Source organism: Melozone crissalis, unplaced genomic scaffold (assembly GCF_028551555.1).
Source record: "Melozone crissalis strain CALT ecotype California unplaced genomic scaffold, PUWL_Pcris_2 ptg000023l_1, whole genome shotgun sequence".
NCBI classification, from domain to species: Eukaryota; Metazoa; Chordata; class Aves; order Passeriformes; family Passerellidae; genus Melozone; species Melozone crissalis.
In genome coordinates, this window is record NW_026535801.1 from 40,518,178 (window position 1) to 40,542,400 (window position 24,223).

At 47.6% G+C, this 24,223-nt stretch overlaps 1 protein-coding gene across 1 annotated transcript in view; it reads left to right on the forward strand.

Moving 5' to 3' along the window:
* Positions 1–24,223, forward strand: part of GALNT13 (polypeptide N-acetylgalactosaminyltransferase 13) — a 36,446-nt gene that overhangs the window by 7,072 nt on the left and 5,151 nt on the right. Inside the window, exons 5-12 of the mRNA XM_054277768.1 lie at positions 2,712–2,878; positions 4,132–4,339; positions 5,693–5,863; positions 10,920–11,037; positions 15,102–15,282; positions 17,347–17,486; positions 19,934–20,032; positions 21,625–21,759. Of these exons, the coding sequence (XP_054133743.1) occupies positions 2,712–2,878; positions 4,132–4,339; positions 5,693–5,863; positions 10,920–11,037; positions 15,102–15,282; positions 17,347–17,486; positions 19,934–20,032; positions 21,625–21,759 (1,219 nt within the window). The remainder of the gene's footprint in view (positions 1–2,711; positions 2,879–4,131; positions 4,340–5,692; positions 5,864–10,919; positions 11,038–15,101; positions 15,283–17,346; positions 17,487–19,933; positions 20,033–21,624; positions 21,760–24,223) is intronic.

Below are 24,223 nucleotides of genomic sequence, written 5' to 3' on the forward strand. Positions count from 1 at the left end.
CTGAGGGCTGGAATCCCATCCCTCCTGGCCCTGCTGTGGCAGGGACACCTCCCTTGGGCACTGCCAGGGATCCAGGGGCAGCCCCAGCTGCTCTGGGAATTCCAGCCCAGCCCGTCCCCACCCTCCCTGCCAGGAATTCCCAATGTCCCATCCATCCCTGCCCTCTGGCACTGGGAGCCATTCCCTGGCTCCTGTCCCTCCATCCCTTGTCCCCAGTCCCTCTCAGCTCTCCTGGAGCCCCTTCAGGCCCTGCCAGGGGCTCTGAGCTCTGCCTGGATCCTTCCCTTCTCCAGATGAGCATCCCCAGCTCTCCCAGCCTGGCTCCAGGGTCAATGGGATTCTGTGGGACTGGGATTTCTCATCAGGACCCCAGAAATTCCCCATCCCATTGCTGTATCCAAGCAGGACTGGCTGCCATTGCATCCCAACCCTGGGACTGATGGTTTAATTCCAGCTGATCTGTGGGATCTCACACACAGAATTTGATTTCATTCCCTTTCCATCCTGGGGTTTCTGTCAGGGAATGTCCCTGGATTTCCAGGGTCCTGTTGGAAATGGCCAAGCTGGAGATTTTAATCAGAGCCAGCTCTAATTAGGAGCTATTGATGGACCTTAAACCCAGCTTAACTCACCAGGGAAACGCCTCATTTCGTTCCCAAGGATTTTCCCCAGCGAGGGAAGAAATCCATCCTCAATCTTTTCTGGATGAGTGAGTCTGCAAGTGCTATTCCATGGATTGCTGGGGCATCCTAATTGGATTTTCTCCTGGAGATTGCAGCTGGAATTGGCTCTTGGGTGTGTTCAGTGCTTGGGAACATCCAGGGCTGAGCAGAAACATTGGGATTTCTGCAACAGCTGCCAGGGTTAAACATGGAGCTGGAGTTTTGTGGGGATTCTCCAAAGGAAAAAATATTGGGATGTGATCCTAGGTGGGGGAAAGGGCTTGGGGGGGAGCAGTGGCAATGGATGTGTGGGAAAACTCCCTTAAATTGGGAAAATCCTTCCCTCAGATCTGTGTTTCAGGGCAGGAATTCTTGATTGGATTTTGATTGTTATTCCTGAAATTCAGCCCTTAGGGGAGGGAAAACTGGTTTATTTTGGGATAGCCACCCCTGATGCATTTGTTCTGCAGCAGGACCTGTTGGATTTGGGGTTTTTCCAGTTCTTAGTTGTGGTGGATAAAAAATTCCATCCTCAGAGGGTGGGGAGATGCTGGCACAACATTCCAGCAAAGCTGAGGCTGCCCCTGGATCCCTGGCAGTGCCCAAGGCCAGGCTGGAGCAGCTGGGACAGAGGGAGATGTCCCTGCCCATTGCAGGACTGGGATTTCGGGTCCTTCCATCCCAGCCCATCCCTGATCCCATGGATGAGTGATGGCAAATCTGTCACTCCATGGAATATCCCTGGAATGTTTTCCATGGGCATGGACGCCCTGGGATTGTTGCAGTTCTCCTTTATTCTGAGAAAATGTGAACGTTTCCCTTGCAGAAGCACAGTCCTTGTTCTCCCCCCATGTTTTCCACGTGGGCTGCAGCTGCCTTTGGAGCAGCCGTTTGCATGGGAGATATAATTGGAAAAGAGGAGCTGTCAGCTCCTTAATTAGTGTGAAAATCATGGAAAACAGATTTTCCTCCCTGGCAGCCTCGGAGGGGCCCCCAAGACATCCCTGGATGGAGGAGAAAAGAGATTTTATTTAAGGAAAATTGTTCCTTAGGGGGGGATTTTTTATTTCTTTTATTCCTGGTTTCAAGGGGCTTGGAATTGCAGGAAATGCTGGAGCAGTTTGGTTAAAATCCCAGATAAACTCAGGGTTATTTTGCAGGGATTTTTTTTTCCCAAGGGTGAATTTTCAGGCTGTCTTGGAAGGGCCCTCACCTCCTTCCCATGGGATCTTCTCCCAGAGAATCTGCAGGGAATCTGGGATCCCACATTTCCCACAGACCTCTGGAAATGGGATTTGGGAGGGGAATTTGAAGGCTTAAGTGTGCATGGATTAACTTTGAAAAATCCGTGGCTGTTTCCCATTTTAAAGGATGTGCAGGTGCCCTGCATTCCTGGTTTTCCCAGAAATACCCTAAACAATGGAATGGTGCTTGGTTCACTGGCAGGGTTTGGTCCTGGAGTGGGAACTTTGGGAAAGCAGGCAGGATTTCAACATTCCTGGTGGATCAGTCCTGGGTCAGCTCTGCCTTTCCTTGGCAGCTCATCTCAGATCATTCCCAGTGTGCTCCAAACCTCCTTGGAGCCAGATCCACCTGGGAATGGCTGTACCTGGAATTCCTGATTAAACAGCTCAGGGCTGGAATTGGAACCCTGGGGTGGAGCCTGATCCCTGCTGGGGATGTCAGGAATGGGAGAGTGGGATGAGCCCCTTCTCCAGCTTGTGTCATGCTCAGAACAGCTGGAATGCCAATTTCTGGCTCTCCAGTTTGTTCCTTAATTCATCCCATCAGCTTGAAATGTGGCAGGTTCCCCTTGGAGCAGAGCCATGGCTGCTTCCAGGCCCCTTTTCCATCCTGCCTCAGAGCCACTGGAATTCCAGTTTCTGGCATTTTGCCCCTGTAATTCCTGCCCCATCATTCCCTGGGAGTGGCAGCAGTGCCGTGGTGCCCCCCAAGCCCCTTTTCCATGCCGGGAAGGCACAGATCCCCCTCCGGGCTGTCCCTGCTGTGGCCTGACCCCTTTCCCTGTTCGCTGGGTGTTTTGGGCAGGTGCAAGAGCAAGGTGTACCCGGAGGAGCTGCCCAACACCAGCGTGGTGATCGTGTTCCACAACGAGGCGTGGAGCACGCTGCTCAGGACCATCCACAGCGTGCTGGAGCGCTCCCCGCCGCGCCTGCTGGCCGAGATCCTGCTGGTGGATGATGCCAGCGAGAGAGGTGGGGCTGCCACTGCACTCCCCATCCCACAGCCCATCCCATCCCCTCCTCCTGCCCCTCAGGGACGGCTCAGAGTGTGGGTCTCACCCAGCTCATCCCGGCAGTAGTGGGTTCTAGAGCGGGGTGGAAAAAATTAATGGAATCCAGGATGGTTTGGCTTGGAGGAGACCTTTAAAGGGCACCTAATCCAGCCCCTCACCATGGCAGGGACACCTCCCACCATCCCAGTTGTCCAGCCTGACCTTGAGCACTGCCAGGGATCCAGGGGCAGCCACAGCTGCTCTGGGGATCCCAGCCCAGCCAGGAATTCCCAATGTCCCATCCATGCCTGCCCTCTGGCAGTGGGAGCCATTCCCTGGCTCCTGCCCCTCCATCCCTTGTCCCCAGTCCCTCTGCAGCTCTCCTGGAGCCCCTTCAGGCCCTGGATCAGATCCAGCTCAGTTAATTTGATATTCCTGGAAAGGTCAATCCTTTTCTTCCTGTCTCTCCACCCTCCTCATTCCATGTTATTCCATTTCCTGAATATCCCCACTAAATCATTTCCATAGACTCCCAGAATGGTTTGGCTTGGAAGGGACCATCTCATACCAGCTCTGCCTTTATTGCACCTCTTTGTGCTTAATTTCCTTCATTCTTCACTTTTTTTTTTCCCTTTTCATTTCTGTTTTGACCCCAGACTTTAAAAAGCAAACTCTGCCTGTGGAACTGGGAGTCCCTGGAAAAGGAATCCCATCAAGTTCCTTAAATGGAACCAGTGGAATGAGACAGGCTCCTGGAGCAGCCCAATGGGTGCTGATGGCAAACTCAACCCTGCAGCCACTCCATCCTTCACTTCTGCCCCATGGAGCATTAATTGAACCCTAATTACTCCCTGGATTTCCCTGCTCATTAAGTGGCTTAATGATTCCCTGTGCCAGAAGGTGGAGGAGGATTTGAGCCAAGTAATTCCCATTTTTCCTAAAAGCATGCAAAGAGCTCCAATGGGGAAATCCATCAAAAAAAAATCCTTTTTTTTTTTTATTGAACCAGCTGCAGATTGCCCAAAGTGTCTTTGTTTTGTGGTTGCTGGTTCATTCCAAGGAACTGATTGTGCTTTGTTTAAAATTCCTGAGATATTATCCTGGAATCAGGGAATGCTTTGGCTTGGAAGGGACCCCCACGAGATGCTCCAAGCAGGGAGGTTCTGTGACCCCCTTGGAATAAAACCTCCTAAAAATATCCCATTTTCCTTCTGTTCTCCCCAATTCTGGCAGAGTTTTTGAAGGCCTCCCTGGAGAACTACGTGAAGAAGCTGGAGGTGCCCGTGAGGATCCTGCGGATGGAGCAGAGGTCGGGGCTGATCCGGGCCCGGCTCCGAGGGGCAGCAGCTGCCAAGGGCCAGGTGATCACGTTCCTGGATGCCCACTGTGAGTGCACCCTGGGCTGGCTGGAGCCCCTGCTGGCCAGGATCAAGGAGGACAGGTGAGGAGTTCCCAGCTCCAGAGGCAGGGATCTGCTCCAGGCCCTTCCCTGGTGCTGAAAAATGGGAATGAAAAGGATTCACTGAGCTAGAATGAAGACAACATTGAATATTTTCTGAATTCTCTGCTGTTTGAATCAAAATCTCATTCCTGAATAAATGTGGGAGCAGCTTTCCCAAAGTCTGGATCTCTCCCATTCAAAGGAAGCTTTCTCCCTGTTTTTCACCAGGAACAACTCTCTCTGGCCCCCTGAACTTGTGGAAATTTGCACCTTTTTTATTCCTTCTCTTTTCTTGTTTTCCCTTTTTTTCACCCTTTTTCTCCATCTTTGTTTTTCCTTTTCCCCTCTTTTTCTCCCCTTTTCCCTCCTTTTTTCCTTCTTCCCCAGCTTTCCCCCCTTTTACCTCTTACTTCTTTCCCTTCATTTCCCGCTTGCCCTTGATTTTCCCCATTATTCTCCTTTTCCCCCTTTCCTCCCTTTCCCTTCTTTCCCTTCTTCCTCCCCTTTTCTCCCTTTCCCCCTTCTCCCTTTTTCTCCCTTCCCCCCCTTTTTTCCCTTCTTCCCCTACCTTTACTTTGTTTCCCCTCTCTTTTCCCCCCTTTTCTTTCCCTTTCCCTCTTTTCCCCCCTCCTATTTTCCTTTCTTCTTCTCTTCCTTTTCACCCTTCCCCCCTCTTTTCCCCTTTTTTCTCAGTTTATTCCCTCCTTTTTCTGTCCCTTTCTGCCCTCTTTTTCTCCCATTCCTCCCCCTTTCCCACCTTTTCCCTTCTCTTTTTCCCCTCCTATTTTTCCCCTTTTTTCCTCTCTTTCCCCTTCTCCCTCATTTTATTGTCCCCTTTTTCTCCCCCCCTTTTTACTCATTCTTTTCTCCCCCTTTTCCCCCTCTTTTACTCCCATTCCTCTCCATTTCCCACCTTTTTCCTTCTCTTTTTCCTCCTTGCTTCCCTGTCTTCCCTCCCTCTTTTCCCCTTCTGCCTCATTTTATTCCCCCCTTTTTCTCTCTCCTTTCTCCCCCTTTTCCTTCTTTTCTTCCCGTTTTCTCCCTCTTTTCCTCCCATTCCTCTCCCTTCCCCACCTTTTTCCTTCTCTTTTTCCTCTCTTATTTTTCCCCCCTTTTTCCCCTCTTTTCCTCTTTTCCCCCCTTTTCCTCCCTCTTCTTTTCCTCCCATTCCTCCCCCTTTCTCACCTTTTTCCTTTTCTTTATCCTCTCCCATTTTCCCCCTTTCTTCCCTGTCTTCCCTCCCTCTTTTCCCTTTCTCCCTCATTTTATTCCCCCTTCTTTCCCCCTTTTCCCCGTTCCCTCCCTCCCTGCCCAAACACCCCCATAACCCCAAATTCCCATTTTTTTCCCCAGGAAAACCGTGGTGTGCCCCATCATCGACGTGATCAGCGACGACACCTTCGAGTACATGGCGGGCTCGGACATGACCTACGGGGGCTTCAACTGGAAGCTGAATTTCCGCTGGTACCCCGTGCCCCAGAGGGAGATGGACCGCAGGAAAGGGGACAGGACCCTGCCCGTCAGGTCAGTGCTGCTCTTCTCCCAAAAATCCCCACAGATCCCAAAATTCCGCTGCAGGATCACAGGCAGAGTGGCTGAGAGCCCGGCGTGTCCTCGCTGCTGCAAGCGTGGGCCAGCCCCATCCCATCCTCTTCCCAGTGAATTCCAAAGGATTCCAAAGATTGAGGAATTCCAAAGATTGAGGAATTCCAAGGATTCCTGCCTGTTCAGCTCTCTCTGTTAATTTGCTGTTAATGGATTTTTATTCACGTTTTTTTTTTTGTAATTTAAGGCAGATATTCCAAAGGATTTCTGAGCATTTTTGAGCTTTGAACCTCAGTGCCTTGCACTTAACCCCATCCCATCCTCTTCCTCTTCCAAACATTCAGGAAGTCCAAAGATTTCTGCTTGTTCAGCTCCAGTGTTCAGGAAATCCTCAGATTTTTGCCTGTTGATCTCCCTTTGTGAATTTGCTGTTAGTGGATTTTTATTCCTATTTTTTGCAATTTAAGGCAGATATTCCAAAGGATTTCTGAGCATTTTTAAGTTTTGAACCCCGGTGATTTGCACTTAACCCCATCCCATCCTCTTCCTCTTCGAAATGTTCAGGAATTCCAAAGATTTCTGCTTGCTCAGCTCCCTGTGTTAATTTGCTGCAAGCAGATTTTTATTCCCATTTTTTTGGAATTTGAGGCAGGTATTCTAAAGGATTTCTGAGCATTTTTGAGCTTTGATTTGCACTTACTCCCTTGCCATCCTCTTCCCAAAGGTCAGGAATTCCAAAGATTTCTGCCTGTTCAGCTCTCTTTGTTAATTTGCTACAAAGAGATTTTTATTCCCATTTTTTCAGAATTTAAGATATTCCCAAGGATTTCTGAGCACTTTTGAGCTTTGAACCCCAGTGATTTGCAGTTAACCTGATCCTGTCCTCTTCCAAATGTTCAGGAATTGCTCAGCTCCCTCTGTTAATTTGCTGTTAATGGATTTTCATTCCTGTTTTTTCAGAATTTGAGGCAGATATTCCAAAGGATTTCTGAGCATTTTTGAGTTTTGAACCTCATTAATTTGTACTTAACCGCATCCCATCCTCTTCCCAATGTTCAGGAATTCCAAAGATTTCTCCTTGTTTAGCTCCAGTGTTCAGGAATTCCAAAGATTTCTGCCTGTTCAGCTCCCTCTGTTAATTTGCTGCAAGTGCATTTTATTCCTGTTTTTTGGGATTTAAATGCCCATTTTTTTTTGGAATTTAGGGCAGATATTCTAAAGGATTGTTGAGCACTTTTGAGCTTTGAACCCCAGTGATTTGCACTTAAATTCCTGGTTTATTGCTTGGAAAATGGGATTGATAACGGAGCACCCTGGGGGAAAAATGATCCAAGAGCATGTCCTGACCTCTTCCATTTAATTGCTGGAATCACAGAGTGGAACAGAACCTCTTCCAAAATTGCAAATGGAGCTGAAAAGGGAACAAATGGAATAAATTCCTGGCCATGGGATGTTTGCTCAGCTCCAACAGCTGCTGGGGCTTCCTGCAAAATTCCAAAAGAGACCAAAAATGGTTCCTGAGTGGATGGAATGGATTTAAATCTGGGAAAGGGGAAGAATTCCAGCCTGAAGTTGGAGGAGGGGGCAGCTCAGGGATCAGTCCAGGCAAGGGAGGGATGGAAGGGCAGGAAAATCCTTCCAAAATGGCTTTCAAAATTCCCATTTCTGTCCCTGATTGTCCTGGCAAGGCTGGAATTAGGGAAGGGCAGATTTGGGGTTTGTTCCCAGGAAAAGCCAGCAGGCCCTGGCTGTCAGAGCCAAGGGAATTGTTTTCCTCCTGATCCAAAATTTCCTTTCCAGTCCAGCAGCTCTTGATTAAAGCTCAGGTGTGCATGGAAATTGGGAAAATGAATTATCCTAACGAGCTGCAGGGCCTTGCTGAGCTCCGTCCATCCATCCATCCTTATTTCCTTGCCTTGAAATGGAGCTGGGCTCAAAATTAATCCCAACTCACACACTGAATTAACTCGTAAAATTGATAAAGCAAAAAAAAATGGGGTTTGTTGAATTAATTTCTTTTTCCCATCAGTTTTTGGCTGGAGTTTTGGGGGATTCTCTGGATAAAATGGGAGTTGGGAAGCAAAGGGGGGCAGAGGGACAAGTGTCACCTGTGCCACAGTTGTCACAAAGAGCTGAGAGTGAAGGGTTGGTGCTCTAGGCTGGATTAAGTCCAAAATCTCGGGTTTTATTGCAGGAACTTCAGTCTTTGGTGTCAGAGAATCCCAAAATCATGGGCATTTCCAGGCTTGGCACAGCCCATTTTTGTGGATATTTCCATGCTTTTCCCTCAGTTTTCGAAGCTGAAGGCACTCCAGGCTGGGATTAGAAATACTAAAAATATGGATTGTGGTCCAGGGAATGTTTTGTATAAATTAGGGATCAAATCCTAGAAAAAATGCAAGATCAAAAAATAGAAAAAAAGACAAGATTAAATATCAGGAATGTGTCAGGATCATGGAATTTCCTGAGCTGGAAGGGAAAGGACCATCAATCCAACCCCTGCCCCTGCAAGACATCCCTAAAATCCCCCCCTGTGCCTGGGAGCATTTTCCAAATGCTCCTGGAACTCTGGATATTATAAATGCATTACTTATTATCTCGATATTATATTAATATCTTGATTATGAATAATTAAACTTGGAGTTGATTGCAGTTAATTAACCCTGCCTGGGTAATGAACAGCAGGGATTGATGTTGATCCTGGTGGATCAGATATACCCACAGAGGTCTGGTTTAGTGGGATTTTGTACTGCTGGGATTGATGTTGATCCTTTATTCCCAGATATACCCACAGAGGTCTGGTTGAGGGGATTTTGTGCTGCTGGAGCCCTTCCTAGGACAGGATTCCTTGGGAAAAGCAGGACGAGGTGATGCCATGGGGAGCTCCGGGGCTGGAATCCCTTTGCCATCTCTCTTCCTCTCCCATCATGAAATCCTTGGTTGGGCTGTGCCTTGCCTGGGATGCAGCAAACCTGGGATTGCTCCCGTGTTTTCTGAGCAGGAATGGGAATCCTGAGTCAATCACAGCAATTCCCAGGAGCTGTCTGGTGATTCCACAGGGAAAAGAGGCAGAACTGAGGAAAAAAAATTATTTTTACAGTTTAAAAACCACTTTAAGGCCTTTGACCTTCCCGATATTTTGGTGGAGGTGGTTTTGGTGGAGGGTGTTTTGGTGGAGGGGATTTTCCAAGGAAAGCTCTGCAGGTCTGCTTGTGTCCCATTAAATTCACATCCCAGAGAACAGTTCTGCCTGCTGCATTCCCTTATCCCTGGAGCTGGGCTGGGGATTCAGGCAGGAGTCACTGAATTTTCCAGAGTGAAACTCAGCACTCCCAGGTTTGTCGGGGAGGGATTTGGGAAGTGTTTGGTTTCAGAAAACAAAGAACATTTGGGGCCCTTTGGAAGAATCCAGGTCTGTGTGTCCAGTTCAGTTTTACCCTTCTAAATTTGCTTAAGGCTCATTCTGGGAAAAAATAGGGAATTTTGTATCAAGCAAAGAGTGTCTGCACCCAGGGAAGAAAGAAGGAGGAATGAGAATGTTGGGATTGGGAAGGACCTTAAATCCCATCCCATTTCACCCAGGGACACCTCCCACCGTCCCAGGCTGCTCCAGCCTGGCCTTGGGCACTGCCAGGGATCCAGGGCAGCCACAGCTGCTCTGGCAATCCCAGCCCAGCCAGGAATTCCCAATCCCCAATGTCCCACCCATCCCTGCCCTCTGGCACTGGGAGCCATTCCCTGGCTCCTGTCCCTCCATCCCTTGTCCCCAGTCCCTCTCAGCTCTCCTGGAGTCCCTTCAGGCCCTGCCAGGGGCTCTGAGCTCTGCCTGGAGCCTTCCCTTCTCCAGGGGAACATTCCCAGCCCTCCCAGCCTGGCTCCAGCCCTGCAGCAGCTCCAGAGCCTCCTCCCAAGGGTCACTGCCCCAAATCCCACAGGTTTGGGGCTGCTGGGACCTCAGCAGAGGGGCTGGGATGGGCTGAGCCCCCAGACCCCTTTGGCTGTGCTGGGACATCTCAGAGCAGAGCTGGGATTTGGGATTGAGGTGTTGGGATCTCAGAGCAGAGCTGGGATTTGGAATTGAGTTGTTCCCTCCCAGCAACTGGGCTGGGCATTCCATGGCATTTCCATTTCCAGGGACATTCAGCCATCCCCTGGGATTGCCTATTTGTAAGGATCTTTAATCCTCCTAGCTGAGGTTTTCCTGCTCCTTTGATGCGTTTTGGGCTCCCTCTGAGGCAAAACCCAGCCATGAAACTGCTCCCGAATCCATTCCCAATTGGATTTGAGCTGCTGCTCACTCAGGATGCCCAAATCCCACCCAATTTACCCTCACAGTTCCCCTGAAATAATCCATGGAAATGGGAGTGTGGCTGGGTCTGAGGTCTGTGGATTCTAGGGAAGAACAGGAAAATCCAGGCAGAATTTTCTTTATTTCTCCCTGCAGTGTGGCTGGGCCTGCACTCTGTGAATTTTGGGGAACAGCAGGAAAAATCCATTCCAAATTGTCTTTATTGCTCCCTGGTATGTGGCTGGGTCCAAGCTCCATGGATTTTGGGGAAGAGCAAGGAAATCCAGTTAAAATTCTCTTTTCATAACTCCTATTTGTTTTCCATAGAATTGTTGTGTGGTGAAATGTGCTGCAAATTCCACTGTGTCCTTCAAAAGTCTTTTTTTCCCCATTTAACTCCTGCCAAGCATTCCTGATTGGATTTGAGCTGCTGCTCATTCAGGAGGGCCAAATCCCACCCAATTTACCCTCACAATTCTCCTAAAATAATCCATGGAAATGGGAGCAACCCTGGAGTGTGGCTGGGCTGAGCTCTGTGGATTTTGGGGAAGAGCAGGGAAAATCCAGTTAAAACTCTCCTTTTCTAGTTGTTTTCTGTAGAATTCCTGTGTAGTGAAATGTGCTGTAAATTCCAGAGCATCCTTTAAAAGGTCTTTTTTCTTTTTTCTTTTCTCTTTCCTTTCTCCCTTTTTTTTTCCTTTTCTTTTCTGTTTTCCTTTGTTTTTTTCCTGTTTGTTTCCCACCCAGGACCCCAACTATGGCTGGTGGCCTGTTTTCTATTGACAGGAGCTACTTTGAAGAGATAGGAACTTACGATGCAGGAATGGATATCTGGGGTGGCGAGAATCTTGAAATGTCCTTTAGGGTAATTCCTGTTTTCCTTCCTTTTCTTTTCCCCCCCAGAAAATATCCCCCATTTGTGCTGTCATTCCTTCAGAGAGCTCCTGCTTTAGCTGGCCTGCAAGTCATGATTTGTCATTATTTAATAAATAATTAAAAGATGGAATTTTTAAAATTTGGGGGAACCGCATTGGGGCATTTTGGGATTTTTTTGCTGCATGGAATATTTTAGTATTGAGGGTTTTATCCCTCCAAAATTCCATATATTTTGGTCATTCCTTCATGGAAGAAACGAGGTGCCCAGTGGAAGTTTGATACGAATTTATGTCAAAAAATAAAATTAAAAATATGTTTTAAGACGTTTTGGGAATGGTGACATCATGGACTTGCAAGTTCCAGCTGGAATTCTGGGTCTGGGCCAGGGAAATTCCTCTCCTGCAGAAAATGCTGATGTTCCTGCTGGGGTAGGGGTGAGCCACAGCTCAGGGAAATGCATCCAGTCACTGCCCTTGGGATGGAAAAGTGGGAAATTGAGGAATGGTTGGAAGGGATGGTGGGAATGGCTTGGAACCCCTGGGATGTGTCCCAGTTTCTGGGCTCAGTGCTGGGAATGACCCCCAGGACCCCTCTGGTGCCCCCAGCACACCCTGGCAATGCCTTTCCCCCATTTTCTTGTCTGTTCCACTCAGCCAGGAGTTTTCCCTGCCAGGGACCCCTTTGAAGTTTTTAGGGAACAGATTTTTCCAGGGAACACCAGCTGGGAATTTGAAAGCTTTCGCAGGCCATTCCTCTGAACTTTAATTGTTCCCTTTGCAGGAATATCAAAGGGTTCAGTTCCTCCCCTGAGCCTGGATGCTTCCAATGAGGAGATTCCCACATTTTTTGCTGTTTTAAATCCTAAAATTCCTCCTGGGGTGTGCCAGGCCCCTGTGCAGGAATGCTTTTCCATGCTTTTCCATGTTCTACAGGAGATCCCTGGAGCAGGGAGTGCCAGGCACTGTTAAAGCATTCCAAATGTGCCTTTCCACCCTAAACCAGTGAATTAATGGGGTCAGGGGTAGGAATAAATGGAGATATTGCCATGGGAAGGCCAGGGAATCACCTGGTGCTGTTTATTGGGATTTATTAGAGCCTCTGGAAGGAAAACCAACTGAAAATCCAGGAATATTATGTGAGACTTTATCAGGGACATCAAAGGGTTCAAATCCCAGCTGAGGGAACAAGTCCTTGGGAAAATGAGGGCCAGGAGAGCTGAAGGATCAGGGAGGTTCCTCCAGCTCCAAAGCTGCCCTGTTCAGTGGGATTTGGGAATTTTTCCTGTCAGGAAAGCTCTGGGAGCAATTCCTGCTGTGGGAGAGAGTTCGGATTGGAGTGAGGCACAGGGGTGTTCCTGTTCTTACACCCAGGATTTTATCACCAAAGGCTGGGAAGAGATTTGGGACTGGTTCAGAATAATAAAAATAAATCCCATAAAATAAATCCCAAAAAATAAAATAAACCCAGCCATTCCCCACCATACTTTGTGAATTCCTGAATCCTCATAAATGTTATGCAGTGCCTTTGCTTTCCCTGGATCGTGTCTGTCTCATCTGCATCCAGCTCCAGCATTATCCCAAAGAATCATTAAAAGGATTTCCAGCTTTTTTGCTCTCAGGGGCATTTCCAGGAGGAGCATCCATGGGGTATAATTTGATTATTTTGGGAAAATCCATGTTTTTTCTTTTAGCTGCTTCTTGTTGCTGATGGGTCTTTAATGACTCCTTTTAGGCATGTCTTTTAATTAGGGGAAAAATAATGACAATTCCTGGTAGGAATCTCTTACAGCTCCAGGGGTCTGCTTTAGTCAAAGAAAGCCTGATTTATTTCTAAACTTTATTTTTATTTATGGAATTACTGAAATTTTTAGTTTTCTGTTAAATTCTCCAAGTGGTTTTATCCTACTTGGAGAATGCCCTGAAAACTTGAAGCTCTGAAAGGATTTCCTACAGGAATTAAAAATGATCTGTCCATCAGAAAAAAAAATTCCTATGAGATTATTCCTTAGGATTCCTTAGGCTGGGAAAGGGAATGTGAGCTCTGGGTGGGGTAGGATGGGGTTTATTTGGGATTTCTGGCGCTGCTGGAAGTACAGGGGGAAGGGGATTTCTCTGGATTTTCCTGCTGGAGCAGCCTGGGACAGTGGGAGGGTCCCTGGGTGGATGGGATAAATGGGATTTAATGTCCTTCCATCCCAAGCCATTCCAGAATTCCCTGACTCCCTGGGGTCACCACAGCCAGGGATGAATGCATCCCATGTGCTGTGAGGGGAGCAGATCCCTGAAACCCCACAATTCTTAGGCAGGATGGGAACTTTTGGGAAGCAGACACGTTCCCGGGGAGTGTCCCAGAATGTTGATTTATTGGGATTTAAATAGAAAAGTTGAATAATTCCTTTCCCTAAGAAGAGGGTGCAGGTTCCCCCACATCCCATCCCAGCTGGCCCAGGGAGCAGATTGCTCCAAGGAGAGCCAAAAATGGGCTGGAAAAGTGTCCAGGAGCAGAGATTTCTGAAAAATGGTGGTGTGGGAGGAATTCCCTGCCAGCTGGAATGGGAAAGCAGCAGGGGAGTGCTCAGATTTGGGATGGAGGGTGCCCCAGTTGTGTGTCCTGTTATTCCCAGATTGCTCCAGGGGCACATCCGTGGTGAATATTTGGGATTTCAAATATTCAAATTTCAAATAATTCCATGAATTATTTGGGGTTATTCCATGAGAACATCCCTGAAGTTTATTTTGGGGTTATTCCATGCTCCCAGGTTGCTCCATGAGTATATCCTGGGTGAATATTTGGGATTTATTCCTTGGGGTATATTTGGGGGTATTCCATGAATTTTTTGGGGGTTTTTCTATGGAATTATTTGGGGTTATTATATGAGCACATCCCTGGAGTTTATTTGGGGTTATTCCATGGAATGATTTGGGGTTATTCCATGGAATTATTTGGGTTATTCCATGGAGTTATTTGGGGTTATTCCGTGCTCCTAGGTTGCTTCATGAGATGAATATTTGGGATTTGTTCTCTAGACTATATTTGGGGTTATTCCATGGAGTTATTTGGGGTTATTCATGCTCCCAGGTTGCTCCCTAGGCACATCCCAGGTGTGTATTTGGGATTTTTCCATGTTCCCTCTGGAATTCCTTGGCACCCCTGATCCCAAAGTTCCCCCTGAGTCCCTGAGCAGTTAACACAGGGATGTTTCACTGCTGCTCCCACAGATCCCATCCCTCCTCATTCCAGTGGAATTCTGGAAATGGAGGGAGCCCTAATTAGCTAAATCTGCCTTGGTTGCCATGGGAACTCAGGTCTGTGTCAAGGAGCTTTAATTCCAAGATTCCACCAGAGCTCCTGTTTAAAAAACTCTCCAAAAACTCAGGGATTTAACGCCAGGAGGAGCCTGGAAGTAAAAGAATTGCGATAAAATAATTGAAGTGAAAAGTTGAAATAATTAAAATATTTGAAATAAATAATTGAAATTTAAAAATGGAAAGAAATATTTGAAATAAATAATTGGAAAAAAAACAGAACTAAAATAATTGAATTGAAGCAATTAAGATGGAGGACAAGAAGAAGAAGAAGGACAGGACATGCCCAGATTCCTCCATCTTGCCTCTTGAACCCCCATTCTAAAAACCCCAAAATTCTACTTTTTCACCCTGTGACAAATTCACTATCACTCCACTCAAACCCTTGTGGCTTGTAACTCCTCACACAAAGTTGGGGATTGTTTCCATGGGCTAAAATCAAAGCCACAGGTGTTTGTGACTCTGTGCCAAGGTCTCTGAGCCGCTGGAACCCCCATTCTAAACCCCCAAAATTCTACTTTTTCACCCTGTGACAAATTCACTATCACTCCACTCAAACCCTTGTGGCTTGTAGCTCCTCACACAAAGTTGGTGATTGTTTCCATGGGCTAAAATCCAAGGCACAGGTGTCTGTGACTCTGTGCCGAGGTCTCTGAGCCCCTGCCAGGCCTGGAGCCATCCAGGGCAGCCAGAGGGATGTGCTGGGTCCCACGCAGTGTCCTGCAGGTTGGCCCCGTTGCCGTTGCAGATCTGGCAGTGTGGGGGCTCCCTGGAGATCGTCACCTGCTCCCACGTGGGACACGTGTTCCGCAAGGCCACCCCCTACACCTTCCCGGGGGGCACCGGCCACGTCATCAACAAGAACAACCGCAGGCTGGCCGAGGTCTGGATGGACGAGTTCAAGGATTTCTTCTACATCATCTCCCCGGGTACGGCTGGGTTTGGGGTCCTCTGGAGGTCTGGAGTGCTTCCTGAAAACGGGAGATGGGAATGGGAGGTGTCCTGGAGCTGTTTGGGTTGGAAAAGTTCTCTGAGGTCTTTGAGTCCAACCATTGCCAGCACTGCCCCCTGTCCCCAGTGCCACATCCACAGGGCCCTGAAATCCCTGCAGGGATGGGGGCTCCACCTGAGCACCTTTTCCTGCAGGAATTGCCCCAAAATCCCCCCAGAGCTGCCCTGGGCCGGGCTGAGGCCGTTCCCTCTGCTCCTGTCCCTGTTCCCTGGGAGCAGAGCCCGACCCCCCCGGCTGTGCCCTCCTGGCAGGGAACTCCAGAGAGGGAAAAGATCCCTGGGGATCCTCCTGTGCTCCAGGTGAGCCCTGCCCGGCTCCCTCAGGGATTCTGCAGCCCCTGCCCGGCTCCCTCAGGGATTCTGCAGCCCCTGCCCGGCTCCCTCAGGGATTCTGCAGCCCCTGCCCGGCTCCCTCAGGGATTCTGCAGCCCCTGCCCGGCTCCCTCAGGGATTCTGCAGCCCCTGCCCAGCTCCCTCAGGGATTCTGCAGCCCCTGCCCGGCTCCCTCAGGGATTCTGCAGCCCCTGCCCGGCTCCCTCAGGGACTCTGCAGCCCCTGCCCGGCTCCGTTCCCTTCCCTGGACGCGCTCCAGCCCCTGATCTCTTCCCAAGTTATTAATATCTGCATTAATTAATAGATAAAATATAATGAGGTTGTTCCCCAGCATTGAGAAGCAAATGGAGGAGAAAGGGAAATAAAATGAAAGTTTTCATTGAAATTCTCCATAAAAAGAAGTAGGAAATCATAGGGTTGTTTTTTTTAATAGGGCATTCCTAAATATAAAATGATATTTTAAAATATTTTTAATCTGCTTTTTGATCCTTTTCCCTTCCTATTAATGAGGAAAATGGGGATCTCTGGATAATTCTCTGGGAGAACAAAGGAATTTGCCTGTTGGTAATGAGGGCTCTGTTGTCTGGCACAGCCTCATCCCCCAGCTCCTCTGGGAGCTGATTCATCCCATTCCTGAGCTGGGATCCCAGGAGAGAGGAGCCAGGGGCTGCTCCCAGTGGGAAATAGACTTCTCAGCATAATTAGGGGCACACCTCACAATTACATCCCAAATTAAAAGTCTGGAGAGATCCGGTTCCCTGGGAAAACAGAATTCTGCTGGAGGAGAGCTCAGCTCTCATTTTTGGGATATTGAGCCTATTTTTAACTGGTGCCTTCTCTTGTTTTTGTGTGGATAACAGGAAAATCTTTATTTGTGATGAGATGAGTCAGGAGCCAGAGTTTTTAATAAAGCCAAGCTGGGTTTAAGAAAACCACTGGAGGGGTGGTGAAGGTGGATTGTGAAGATGTTTCTGTTAGGAAAGCCATGAAGGGGAGCTGGGGTGACTCTGGGATTTTCCCCAAATGTTTGATGGGCTTTTCTCTCCCCATTCCAGGGCTGGTGAAGGTAGATTATGGAGATATTTCCTTCGGGAAGGCCCTGCAGGGGAGCTGGGGCAGCTCTGGGATTTTCCCCAAACTGGGATGTTTGATGGGCTCTTCTCTTGCCATTCTAGGAGTGGTGAAGGTGGATTATGGAGATGTTTCCATTAGGAAAGCCCTGCAGGGGAGCTGGGGCAGCTCTGGGATTTTCCCCAAATGTTTGATGGGCTGTTGTTTCCCCATTGCAGGGCTGGTGAAGGTGGATTCTGGAGACGTTTCTGTCAGGAAAGCCGTACAGTGGAGCTGAGGTGGTTCCAGGATTTTCCCCAAACTGGGATGTTTGATGGGCTGTTCTGTCCCCATTGCAGGGGTGGTGAAGGTGGATCATGGAGACGTTTCTGTCAGGAAAGCCGTACAGTGGAGCTGAGGTGGTTCCAGGATTTTCCCCAAACTGGGATGTTTGATGGGCTGTTCTGTCCCCATTGCAGGGGTGGTGAAGGTGGATCATGGAGACGTTTCTGTCAGGAAAGCCGTACAGTGGAGCTGAGGTGGTTCCAGGATTTTCCCCAAACTGGGATGTTTGATGGGCTGTTCTGTCCCCATTGCAGGCGTGGTGAAGGTGGATTATGGAGACGTTTCTGTCAGGAAGGCCCTGCGGGAGAGGCTGGGCTGCAAACCCTTCTCCTGGTACCTGGAGAACGTGTACCCCGACTCGCAGATCCCGCGGCGCTACTACTCCCTGGGAGAGGTACTGGAATTCACCATGGGGCTGCTGGGAGGGGATGGGAATGGAGGGACAAGGGGAGGGCAGCACAGCAGGAAAGAAAGAAAAGCAGGAATTGCAGGAAGCCAGGAAGTAAAGCACACCAGGAATTGCAGGAAAATCAGGAGTAGAGGAAATGAGGAATTAAAGGAAATCAATCCATGCAGAAAATAAGGAGTAGAGGAAACCAGGAGTGAAAGGAAATCAATCTGTGCAGGAAATAAGGAGCAGAGGAAACCAGGAATAGGAAACCAGGAATTAAAGGAAATCAATCCGTACAGGAAACAAGAAGTAGAGGAAACCAGGAATGAAAGGAAATCAATCTGTGCAGGAAACCAGGAATGAAAGGAAGTTAATTAGTGCAGGAAACCAGGAGTAGAGGAAACCAGGAATTAAAGGAAACCAGGAATTAAAGGAAATCAATCTGTGCAGGAAAACAGGAGTGGAGGAAACCAGGAAGGAAAGGAAATCAATCTGTGCAGGAAGCCCTCCATGGGTCACACAAACCAGTAAGTAAAGCAAGAAGTGGAAACCAGTAAGGGAAGGAAACCAGTAATTACAACTAAACAGGAAGTCTAGGAAAGCAGGAAAACCAAGAAATAAAGGAAACCAGTAAGAACTGGAAACCAGTAAGCAAAGGAAAGCAACCTTACAGGTAGCCAGTAACTACAACAAACCAACAAGTAAAGAAAACCAGTAAATCCAGGACACCAAGAAGGGCAGCAAACCAGTAAGGAAAGGAAACCAGTAACTACAGCAAACCAGTAGTACTGGAAACCAGTAAGTAAATCAGCAATTCAGGAAACCAGTAAATAAAGGGAAACAGGAGTACAGGAAATCAGTGAGTAAAGGAAAAACCAGTAGTAGAGGAAACCAGTAAGAACTGGAAACCTGTTAGTAAGGAATACCAGTCGGTACCAAAAACCAACAAGTGCAGGAATCCAGTAAATACCACAAACCAGTAAGTAAAGAAATCAGTAAGTGCCGGGAACCAGGAGGTGTCCAGAGCCAATGGATCCATTCCCAAGGGGATGAGTGGCTTTGGAGCCAAGACTCAGGTCCTGGAGTTCCTTTATTGTCTCTTATTTCTCTTTATTTCCATTTTTTTAAGTCCTTATCAAGGAGAAGTTGCTGTTCCAAACATATTCCCTCTCCTTAAAAATCTCCCTTTAAATCAAGTGTCTATTCCACATGTTCACCAGGCAAATTTATCTCCCCAGTGGAGCAGGAGATTGGAAAAGTGAAGTTTGGGATTAGTATTTTGACACAATGAATATGCAGCCCTTGAGGGGAACCTTCCATCATCATTAATTGCTTAGAAATGGATTTTTTTGGATTTTTTTAAAGGAGTGTTTGTTCACTGAGTGTTTCCCAGCCTGGAGCTGAGGGTCAAGGACATTCCTGGTAATCACAACGGACCACCAGGAGCTGGAATTCTTTTCAGTTTCAACAAACACAGTTACAAATATTACATTGAGTTGTACCTACACTGCCTTTTAAAAGCTCTGGAACGGGTTGATTTGAGATGATGGAATAACAATCAAAGGATTTGGTGATGGAATAACAATCCTGGAATAACACTCTGAGGAACAAATGGCTTTTTTTGACATCCAGGGAAGTGATTTCCCACTGAAATTTGCCATTGTAGGCAGGAATAAAAGGCACTGGAGGATTCCAAGTTTAATCCTGCCAAAATAAAGGGAAATGGGGGTTTCCAGCAAGGAAAGGACTTGTCTAGGGAATGTCAAATAAAGTGGGATTGTGGCACGTTGTCAGGCTGGAAAATGGGATGAGAAAGGCAGAAAGAAGTGATTAAAACACCTGATGTGTGCAGTGTGGCCTCAGTTCCCATGGAAACAGCAGCTCAGGCAGGAGCTGGGAATTAAAGCCCTGCCTGGTGTTCCAGTGCAGCAGGAAAAGGGAATTGCAGCCTTAAAGCCCAGGGAGCAGCAGAGAAATGGGGGATTTTTAAGGCATTGGAAGGGCATTTTTTGGACGTTTTCCTGCCTTGCGGAAGAGATTTGGCCAGGATTTGATCCATCCAAGCTGGAGCAGCATCATTAGCCCATAAATGATCCGTGTCCTGCCCTGCATGGTTCCTCCTGGGCTCAAACCCAAGGAAAAATGGTGAAAATCAAAGGTGAGCAGCGCCAGGCCTCAAAGTGAATTTCCCAAGTGGATGCTTTGTTGTTTTCTGGGAGAAACAGGGAGAAAAGGAATGGAGATTTTGACATATTTGGGATAATCATCCTGAATTCCCTCATGGCTTGACAGGTTTCCCTGGCCATGGATGAGCTTTGGGGCCACTTCCAGCCCAGACCATTCCCTGACTATTTGGGAATGTGATCTGTTCACAGATTGCAATTTTCTGCACAGATCTGGCAGGTCCAGGAAATATTTTAAGGAATATTTCACCTCTTTCCTTTCTCCAGATCAGGAATGTTGAAACCAACCAGTGCTTGGACAACATGGGCCGCAAGGAGAACGAAAAAGTGGGATTTTTCAACTGCCATGGCATGGGAGGGAACCAGGTAAATAAAACCAGGGAAAAGTGGCTTTATTTGTCCAAGAATTCCTTTGGAATATTTTAAATATCTCTTTCAATTCTTTTTTAGATTTTGTGTGAAAGTAATATCAAAATAATCAATGAAAATTCCAAAATACTTTCAGTTTCGAGCTGAAGGATTTTAAGAGGACTCAGCCATTTTTTTGCAATTTCAGCTCCAGATTTTAGGGGAATATTGGTGCACATCCATGGGAAGTATCCCAGTGAATATATTGAATAGAATCCTGCTGTCATTTAATAATAAATTTAACACTCCAGACACGAACTTTAGGAAATGTGATCAGGAATTTGAATTTACTTTTGTAAAAATGAAATGGGCTGGAATCCCCGTGAACATGGCTGGATCCATCTGTTCTGAATGTGTGTAGGAAAATAAATATCCGGGATATTCACGGAAGTTCTTTAATGGAATTCCAGTAGTGGGGGCCTGGGATGTTTCATTTGGAGGGGCTGGAAAGGGAGTAGAAAGATGGATGGAATTCCTGGTCTTGTGACCAACAACACTGGGTTAATTAGGACAAAATTTGCATATTCCATTGTATATTCAAATTAGCATGGCTGCTCCAGATGAGGTTTGGGATGTAAATGATAATAAAGGGACTTTTAAGTATATTTTAAATTAACTGCATTTTAATTAATTAGAATTTATTATTTATGTGCAGAATTTTCCAGGGGTGGTGCCAGCCTGGCACAGTCTGGTGCCAGCTACAATTCCCTGGTAGCTCTGGTGTTGCAGACACCTGCTCCTGGCCACATTCCTGCTGGGAAAGGCTGGGATGCTCCATGTTCTTATCCCTGATTTATCCTGGAGCTTCATCCCAGCTCCTGCCATCTCCTCCTGTCACTTCCTCCATCCTCACTGGAGCTTGGCCTCATTTCCCTGCTTTTTTGCTGGGAAAAGCTTTCCCTTCCCCTGAATTCCCATGGATTTCTCCAATGGAAAACTTTTCCCTTCCCCTGAATGGGAAAACCTTTTCCTTCCCCTGAATTCCCATGGATTTCTCCAGTGGAGAACCTTTCCCTTCTCCTGAATGGGAAAAACTTTTTCTTCCCCTGAATTCCCATGGATTTCTCCAAGGGAGAACCTTCCCCTGAATTCCCATGGATTCCTCCAGTGGAAAACCCTTCCCCTGAATTCCCATGGATTTCTCCAGTGGAGAACCTTTCCCTTCCCCTGAATTTCTGTTGATTTCTCCAGTGGAAAACCTTTCTCTTCCTCTGAGTGGGAAAAGATTTCCCTTCCCCTGAATTCCCATGGATTCCTCCAGCGGAGAACCTTCCCCTGAATTCCCATGGATTCCTCCAGCGGAGAACCTTCCCCTGAATTCCCATGGATTCCTCCAGTGGAAAACCCTTCCCCTGAATTCCCATGGATTCCTCCAGTGGAAAACCTTTCCCTTCCCCTGAATTCCCATGGATTCCTCCAGTGGAAAACCTTTCCCTTCCCCTGAATTCCCATGGGTTTCTCTGAGGAAAGGCTCCAGCTCCCCAGCCCAAGGTCCCTCCCAGGGCCGGGGTTGGGGTTCCCAGCCCTTTCCCAGCCCCTCTGTGTTCCAGGTGTTCTCCTACACGGCGGACAAGGAGATCCGCACGGACGACCTGTGCCTGGACGTGTCGCGGCTCAACGGCCCCGTCCTCATGCTCAAGTGCCACCACCTGAGGGGCAACCAGCTCTGGGAGTACGATGCTGAGGTACCCCGGGCCTGGGGGGTGGTTCTGGCACAATCCCAGCAGCCCTGAGGCTGGAAAAGCATTCCAGGGTCACGGAGTCCCAGCTGTGCCCACCCTGTCCCCAGCCCAGAGCCCTGAGTGCCACCTCCAGAATTGCTGGGACACCTCCAGGGATGGGCACTGCAAACCTCCCTGGGCAGCTCCAATCCCATGGGGAAATTCCTGCTGCTGGCCACACACACCCAGGTTCTAATTCCAAGCCAGCTCCTGGGGAGATCCTCCTGGGATTCGCCCAATTCCGTGTTTCCATCTCGCTTTAAACAATTCCCGCAGGGATTTCCGTTCACACTGAGTGCCACCTCCAGGGATGGGCGCTCCAAACCTCCCTGGGCAGCCCCTGCCAAGGCCTGGGCACTCTTTCTGTGGTATTTGTGAGGTTCCCAGAGGGAGGAGGAAAAAATGAATCTGACTCCATGTTCTTAGAAGGCTGATTTATTATTTTATGTTACTATATTATGTAAAAGAATGCTATACTTAACTGTACTAAACTATACTAAAGAATACAGAAAGGATACAGACAGAAGGCTAAAAAGATAATAATGAAAATTCATGACTCTCTCCAGAGCCCTGACACAGCTGGGCTCTGTAGAGAGTAATGAATTTCCATTATAATAAATAATGAAATGACCAATAAATAAAACCAATGGCCAATAAATAAAAACAACTGACATGAAACCAATCAAACATTGACCAGTTGGTAAACAATGTCCATACCACCTTCCAAAGCAGCAAAACACAGGAGAAGCAAATCAGACAATTATTGTTTGCATTTTTCTCTGAGGCTGCTCAGCTTCCCAGGAGCAAAGTCCAGGGCAAAGAGATTTTTCCAGAAAATGTGATGGTGACACCCTTTCCATGGGGAAATTTTTGGGAGGGCTTTTCCTGAGGCTGGAAAAGCCCTCCCAGGGCATCAGGACCGAGCTGTGCCCCATCCCCACCTTGTCCCCAGCCCAGCCACATCCAGGAATTCCTTGGGCACCTCCACCCTTCCTGCCTGGAAGGCTGGAGTTCTTCCAATAAAATACAGAGAATGTGCTGGTTTTTCCCTTGAATTGAGCAGAATTTCCCAGGAATGGTGTAAAACCCAGCTCGGCCATGAGATGGAGCTCCTAAAACAGGAATACTCCGTGTTTTTATGGCATCTCCAAGGTTTGGCTGCTTGTTCTCCTGGAAAACATCCCATTGCATTCCCTGTCCCTGGATTTATTGAGCAAAGCTTTTTGTTACCAATTTTTCTTGGAATATTCCGATTTCAACTACCCATTTTCCCTTTCATTTCATTAGTCCCATTATTATATATTTGTTAGTGTGTTATTAACCTTCAAACATTCCTAATATCCAGGACTTTTTTTGCCCAAGAAAACAACCAGCTGTGATATTCCAATTTTTTTTTCTCCAAGAGAAACAATTACAGGATATTTCCTGAATCCCTTGTATTCATTAATTCAATTTTCCAGTGGAATTACACTGATTTTTCCTTACCTTGCTTATTTAGGCATTGCATGGAGGGATTTTGGGTGGTTTCTAGGAATTTTTAGAAATTCTGGCTTGGCAATGGACAACAGGGCCACAGCTGGACATGAAATAATCCTAAAAAGGGGTTACTCTGAGGGATTTTTATGGAATTGTCTATGATTTCCTGCTACTAATAATTTTTAATAATTTCCTAATTTAATTTGTGGCATTTAAATACTGAATAGATTCCAGGTTCCCACACCTGGTGATTCCCGTTGTGACATCTGGGGAAACCTCTGGATATGGAGAGGGATGAGATCCTGGGACGTGGCACGCACGAAAGGATCCAGGGAAAAAATGAAGTTGGAAATGTGTCACAGCTGATAGGAAGGAGTTTAATTCCTTGTGGATGGATGGTGATGTCAGGGTTTGTTCCTGAAAAGCTCCTCAGCATTTATTCCTGACAGATCCCTCAGGGTTTATTCCTGACAGATCCCTCAGGGTTTATTCCAAGGCTGCCAGAGCTCCAGGAGTGTTTGCACAATGCTCTCAGGGATAGGATGGGATTGTTGGGATATCCTGGCAGGGCCAGGGTTTGGATCATTGATCCCTGTGGATCCCTCCCTGCTCAGAATTCCATGATTTTTTCCTGGATAATTGCCACTGTTTGTCCCCAGTCACGGTGTCCCTGCAAAGTTGTGGAATTTCCATCCAGGGAGAGCTGAGGGGCTGCACAAAAAATGTTCCTTGGATCACTGACTCCTCTTTCCTTCTGTCTTCCCTTCCCTCAGTATTTTGGGAAATGGGAGTATAGCTTTGAGGTAAGTCTGGTGCAATCCCTGTGCATTCCCAATCCCTGGAATAGCTCCTGTAGCAGTGCCCTCACCCAGTGCTTCTCCATAGCTGCTGCTCCAACGTTCCAGAGCTTCCCGTTCCCTGAGCCAGCCTGGGAGAACTGGGAATGTTCCCC